Source organism: Garra rufa, unplaced genomic scaffold, assembly GCF_049309525.1.
Source record: "Garra rufa unplaced genomic scaffold, GarRuf1.0 hap1_unplaced_637, whole genome shotgun sequence".
Taxonomy (NCBI): Eukaryota; Metazoa; Chordata; class Actinopteri; order Cypriniformes; family Cyprinidae; genus Garra; species Garra rufa.
The window spans coordinates 1-6931 of record NW_027394902.1 but is presented as its reverse complement, the minus strand read 5'-3'; the positions used below and the strand labels follow the sequence as shown (position 1 = coordinate 6931).

At 42.5% G+C, this 6931-nt stretch overlaps 1 protein-coding gene across 1 annotated transcript; it reads right to left on the bottom strand.

The window, feature by feature from the left end:
• Positions 1-318: 318 nt before the first annotated feature.
• On the bottom strand, positions 319-6927 carry LOC141317287 (solute carrier organic anion transporter family member 1C1-like; the record flags this gene model as incomplete). Its single annotated transcript, XM_073833036.1, has 11 exons — positions 319-910; positions 1007-1124; positions 1247-1311; positions 3426-3610; positions 3701-3866; positions 4023-4218; positions 4298-4462; positions 4628-4831; positions 6397-6495; positions 6580-6732; positions 6828-6927. Coding segments are annotated over 11 exons (1623 nt in total), but the record flags the coding sequence as incomplete, so codon positions are not given.
• Between the last annotated feature and the right edge of the window lie 4 nt (positions 6928-6931).

The following is a 6931-nucleotide window of genomic DNA, read 5'->3' as shown; positions in this document are numbered from 1 at the left end:
TGGAATCTGACGTGGAGATAAGTACTTTTCCACGTCAAAGACGGTTTTTATAAATCTGTACTTTGACGTGGATTTGATCGTACGAACACTCTAAGATCAAATCAGTGCGTAAGAAAGTTTTATAAATGAGGCCCCTGATTTTAAAAAGGGGATATTACTTTTAAAGATAAAAAAAATACCACTGAGTAAATTTTTATCATTGTAGGGTGGTTGTGTACACAAACTGCCAACACACATTAATGTTCAAACAACATATAAAAGTTTTGCATCGGATGGCCCCTTTAAACAAAATACAAAAAAAAAAAAAAAACTAGAATATCAACCTATCTGACTTTTGTTCTTTATTAGATTCATGACACATCATTAATGAAGCAACTGACCACACTAATACATTATACAGTTAAATATTTTTATTACAGTAGTGACAGGAGCAACCAAGTGAGAACTTTACATTTACAACATTTATGTATTGGTGGGAAAATCACCATGTGTGAATTTGGATCTTTTTAATCTATAAGAGTAATTTATAACAAAAATATTATCAAGTTCATTAAAACAAAATAAAATGAAAGTTAATTAAATTAATAATAATGAAATAGATAAAAACTGAGAATGTGCATGTCCAGATGAATGGCACAACAGATTCAGAGGTATCTCGCCACAGAAAAAAATTTGTCATATTTTGTGAATGTCCTATTTTAAAAATGACCCAGGAACAAAACAAAACAAGATAGAACATTATTTCAGAGTATTTTCCTTTTCTGGATCACATAGCACAGGGTGTTGAAGTTCTATGTCCTTGGACATTTGCTTATTGTTTTGAACTTTCCTCTTAATCTGTGTGGTAACCATCCATAACAAGGTATCGCTACATGCCCGAAGAGAGCAGACCAGTCCCAAAAAAAGGTATCTGATAGGGGGTGAATTACATTTTATTATAAATTAATGATAGTTTCTGTGCATTCATATTAGGGATACAAAGAATAGTCCTGCCAGATCTGCTCACCTGAAAGTTTCAGTGTCATACATTCTACACGCACCATTTCCACCGCATTTCTTCTGGCCCCATTTCAGACAGGTAGAGTCAATAAGAACACCAAAGCAAATGGGAGCAGGAATACCACCTTCAAATAATGGAAATTACATTAAAACAATGCTGTGCCTTTATCTGTGAAACATTTTTAACATTTTCCTTAAAAAAAAAAACAATGCTTTGCACTATTAACAAATCCAAACATAAACTTACCAAAAACTCTTAAAACTAAAAGAAATATGCCCACTGAGAGAGACTTCAGTGCAGGATCCACAATCCTGCAAGATCATATTTCATACAAACATTTCACATTTTAAATGAAACAGTATCTCATAATCCATTTCATATCACCCCAGGTTATGTATGTAACCATGGTTCCCTGAGGGAATAAGACGCTGCATCCGAAAACGCTATGTGAAATGCTACTGGCGAACCACGCTCTGAATGTCATCTGCAACCAATCAAATGACAGGAGTGACGTCATGGGCGGGTGACGGAAGTATAAAAGCATGTGAAGCGAGCACTGCAGGGATGCCGGAATTATGGTCCTGGACGCAGCGTCTCGTTCCCTCAGAGAACCATGGTTACATACGTAACCTGGGACGTTCCCTTTCGGGAACTCGAGCTGCGTCTGAAAATGCTATGGAGAACTAGATGCCCACGCCCCCAGAATTCCAAGTCCCTGCCTAGGAATAAAGCTAGGACAAGAGGACAGACGAGCCAGCAGTAGCTCTAAGGTCAAGGTCATAAAACCTGACGAAGGTGAGCAGTGTGGAACAACCCACAAACAGGCCAGGAGGCTGCAGCGGGGTGTCCAGAAGGATGACCCTGTCCTGGTCTTTCATGTCGGACAGGGTCAACCAAAGGTGTCTCTCTGCCGCCACAAGGGCTGTCATAGACCACCCAATAGCGCGGACAGTTTCCTTAGTGGCATGGAGAGACAAGTCAGCGGTACAACGCAATTCAGTGATGTCAACTTCCTCACCGTCGTCTAACTCCTTAAGCAGGTCAGCCTGGTATGCCTGTAACACCGACATGGTGGGCAGACACGCGCCAGCCTGACCCGCAGCCATGTACCCCTTACCCACCAAGCTTGAGGTTGTTCTGAGAGGCTTGGAGGGTAAGGATGGAGCCTTCGAAGATGATGCCAGACCAGGCGACAGATAGCTGGCCAGCGTCTGTTCTGCCCGCGACATCGTCTTGTAGCTCATCCAACCCCGCCACGTTCCCATAGTAGTCAGAGGCGGGGACGAAAAAGCAGGCTGAAAACGGTCTTCCCCATGACCTAGATAGTTCAGAGTGGAGGTCAGGGAAGAATGGAAGGCTTCGGAGGTGGTGCTTTGGTCCGCAGAAAGCGCTCATCTAACTTGCTTATCTGTGACTCATGATGTTGCTCGGTGGGCCAATTGATCTATCATTTGGCTTCCGCACGAGTAACTACCTCCAAGAGCTCCTCATATTGGGGGGATTGGGGTAGAGGTTGACTTTCAAAAATGCTCTCCACATCAACCTCTTCAGAGAAAGAGGTGGAGTGTTGAGCCCTCTAAAATAGATCCGCACTGCTTCCGCACCCAGTGAGAGGGCTGAGGGTCTGCTGGGTGAGGAAGGAGATAGGGGATCACCCATCTCCATTCCCTCCAACAAATCCAATTGCGAACCCTACGAGTGCAGCTGCCGCTCCGCCTCGGCGGAAGCGGGGCCAGACCAGCGGGGAACGCTGGTGAAGGCTCCCTCCTCAAAGAGAGCCTTCCGGGAACGGAGCACTCGCAGTGGAAAAAGATTGCACTGCGGGCAGCCAGCCCCCTCAAGAGCTGACTCAGCGTGCTCCGCTCCCAAGCAGACCACACATAGATTGTGTGTATCCTCACCAACAATGTAGCGTTGGCAAGGAGAAACACACAATCTATAATGTGACTGCTTTAACCTCGCTCTTTCTTTTTGGCTATTTCCCCCCTTTCTGGTTGACATAGTCACATAAAGTTGTGCAAACTGGCACAGAAAAGCAGTGATTATACAGACAGACAAACATAGAGGACTTTGCTGAATGACAGAAAGCTTCACCACACATGCTTTTATACTTCCTTGGTCGCTTACGTCATCCGCCCGTGACGTCACTCCCGTCATTTGATTGGTTGCAGATGAAATTCAGAGCGTGGTTCGCCAATGGCATTCCCCATAGCGTTTTCGGATGCAGCTCGAGTTCCCGGAAGGTAACTACTAGTTTTGCATGAAGTTATTTTTAAGTTAATTTCTGGCCTCAATGCATTATGAGTAGGTTTGCCAACCTTGTTTGTTTGTTTAAACATTGAAGGCTGTACAAAATGTGAAATACAATATGGATAGCATATGGAAAAACTGCATTACAATATGATAGAAACAAATTAAAGAGAACCTCAGTGAGATCAGGAAGAAGGGAACAGTGCCCAGAGAGTACACAAAGAAGGCGAGAGACTGTAATGCCAGATAGATGTAGAACATTTTAGTGCAGCTACTCTCTCGTGAACACTGTCCAAGTGCTGCAGATGAGTTCTCATAAGTCAGTCCCCAGCTCTGGATACATGTACAGCCATGGAATGTCTGACAAATATGAGTAAGTAAGTAAATAAGTAAGTAAATAAAAACATGTGACAAAGAATTTGTGGTTAAGTGTTAAAAGTAGTTGTTCACCATATTCTGTCCTGTGCCCTGAGTGGAACTGCAGCCAGCGTGACAAGGAGAGATGTAGGTCACTCCGTTCTGTCCACACACTGGATCCCATTGGGAGTTGGGACACCCACAGTCAGCATTGCAGGAAGTGAGTAAACCATGTCTTGTATCTTGAACTTCAATAGATCTGCCACATAAACAATTTATTATATTATACTATATTCCTGTGACCTTACCTAAGACAAGTGGTTTGGAAAATGAAAAGATTGAAAGGATAGAAAGTGTATATTTCCCATTATGCAATACTATTTATACAACGAGTATAATTAGAAATGAGAAATACCCTTGATAGGGCACTGTGACCCCAGCAACATCTATGTTTTCACAGCTGAGAGCAAAGTAAGGTATGGAGCAAACCAATGAGATTAAGGAGGAGAAGAACATCAGTCTTGCAGATCCCAGCAGACTCAGTTTAAACCTCTTCATTATCCAACCACTCAGAAAAATACCCAGAGCCACTGCTGGAATAAACGTTACTCCTGTACATATTAGCACAGCTAGTTTAAACATAAAGCAGGAAAACAAAACAAAACCAAACAAAAAAATGGCAGCTGTTACCTATAAGAAAATTGGTTTTGGATGTGCTTTGTCCAAACTGCTGCTCTAAATACTTTGGCGTGTATGTTATTGCAATGGTAAAGGCATTAAAAGCCAATAGACTGCAAACCAGGTACAGGAGATAAATCCTATTAGTGAGCAGGTGCTTTAAAGATGGCCCAAAACCTAGAAAACAAGCAAATAAGCACAAAAAATGTCACAAAAATCCATTAGTGTATCGAAGTAGTACAAGTCCTGCACTATACATGTTATTAGTCAGTGACTAGTTAGATTTAATTAGACCTAAACTCTATGTATCTAACCCCTGTGGTGAGTGTATAGTTGACATACCTTTGGCTATCTCTGTAATGCTGAATGTGTTTTTGTGTTGGTTTGAGTGGTGCTCTATTTTAGAGATTTGGGAATTTTCAGGTAGAGCTCTTGGCAGGAACCAAAGAGGCAAAGCAGCAAGAAGAGTCAACAGTCCAGAAACCACATAACCCAACCACCAGGCCCCAACCCAGCGAGAGTCCTGAGGGGTAATGTTCACACTCTCTAAAAATGAGAAGAAAATACTAAAATAAACAAATGTGAGAGTCCTGAGGGGTAATGTTCACACTCTCTAAAAATGAGAAGAAAATACTAAAATAAACAAATGTATCTGTCATTTATATTAAATCTTCATCGGGCTCACCACTTCATTTCACTCTTTGCCCACTTCCCTAAACTACAGATCACTTCTTCATCTGTTGCTATATGTGTGGGTCCCATACCGGCTGTTCTTATATCCCATCTGCTCTTTCAGGTTAGGCTCCTCTGTTATCAAACATACCTGTTCACTTTCCATAACCTGCTATAAAGTAATTAACCCAACCCTACTGGGTTTACTATCAAACGGTGTGTTGCCTACCTAAAAGAAGTCCACGCCTTTATTATGAACCTAGCAGGATCTAAGCAATAGTTCCTCTTTCGTCTCAACTACAGTGACCTGATCTTTGTCCTGGTAATCTCTTTCTCAGAGACCAACCAAAATTTTCTGTTCTGCCAGTGAGGTCTTAACTGAGGTTTTTTTCTTTTCTTTTTTTTTCTAAATGAAGGTTCCATTGAATCTTTTGTTTTGCCCACAAAGACCTTACCTTCACCATTCCACCAGCTCCTTAAGATCTCCTCAAGAATTCCTCTTTTTACTTTCCCTTTTTTTGGTCACTTTTCTCTCTGGTTTCACCTGGTTCCCTCTTTGTGCAGGATCCATTCAGACTCCCACTATACTAGTCCCACCAGCTCCACTATGACCTCATGTTTTGGACTTACCAAGTTTGGTTTCTGCTGACTCCCTAGGGAATCTTGTTTTACCAGAGCTACCAGAACAGTCTACTCTCCTGTTCAAATCTTCCCAAGTCTTCTCTTTCATTGCCCACTCAGCCAAAATCTCCAAAGTCCTCCTAGTTTGATGGCTTATCCCCATTTTGCTTGTTCCACTGGGCTTTCCTAAGCCACCTGCTGTGCTGGCTGTCCCAAGGCCTCTTGATCTACCGGCTCCCCCAAAGTTTTTCTTTCATCAGATCTCTCTAGCCCTCTTGCTCCTCATGGTCTTCTGCTCCACTAGTGCAATAGAGGGTGGTTCCCAGCTCTAGAGCCAACCTGACCCTCTGACCTTACCCTGTCCATTACTATATTCATATACCGTGGTATTCATATGGTACTTCAAGGTACTTAAAGTACCATGGTTCCCTGATGGAACGAGACGCTGCATCCGAAAACGCTATGGGAAATGCTACTGGCGAACCACGCTCTGAATGTCATCTGCAACCAATCAAATGACAGGAGTGACGTCATGGGCGGGTGACGGAAGTATAAAAGCATGTGAAGCGAGCACTGCAGGGATGCCGGAATTATGGTCCTGGACGCAGCGTCTCGTTCCCTCAGAGAACCATGGTTACATACGTAACCTGGGACCAATCAAATGACAGTTGGTTGCAGTATGAAGAGTAAATACTACCATAGTACATGTCAAACCAAATAAAGTAATATTGTTCTTCTGTTTGATACTTGTTTTGTGAGTGACCTCTAAGCTTGGTGTATACCAGTTTTGATTTGGCAGTATACCAATTTTAACTCACCTTGACTGACTAAGCCAATGTCCACATAGAGAATAGCACACAGTGATCCAAGCAAGTAACCAAAAATTGGCCCAATCACTCCAAGTGTGTGCAGGCAACCTACAAAAAAGTACAAAATGGACTAAATCACATGAGAAACATGAGTAGTTTTGACATCAGCTGATTTGTTGATGTTATTCTCACCAATGTAAAAAGCAGAGTTTTCTGGGCGTGCATAATCATCTATGAATGACATTCCCAGAGGGCCGATGCTGGCTTCCCCAATGCCACGCAAAATGTTTCCACACAGTACAATCACCCACGTGGGTGAGCTTTCTGCTTCCCCTTTTAGACACCCTATAGAACCCATGTAGCATGCTCTGTTAGTTATTTGACTTTATTTTGCAATTAAAATATCCCACATAATTTCCTCACACATGACCACATATTACCGGAAACAAGCTGTTGAACAGTATTCTGGGTATTAGATGAGCATGTGGAGCTCACTGTGAAATTATCAGAATCATTAGTGTGGGCGGTGACTGTGTTGTACTTG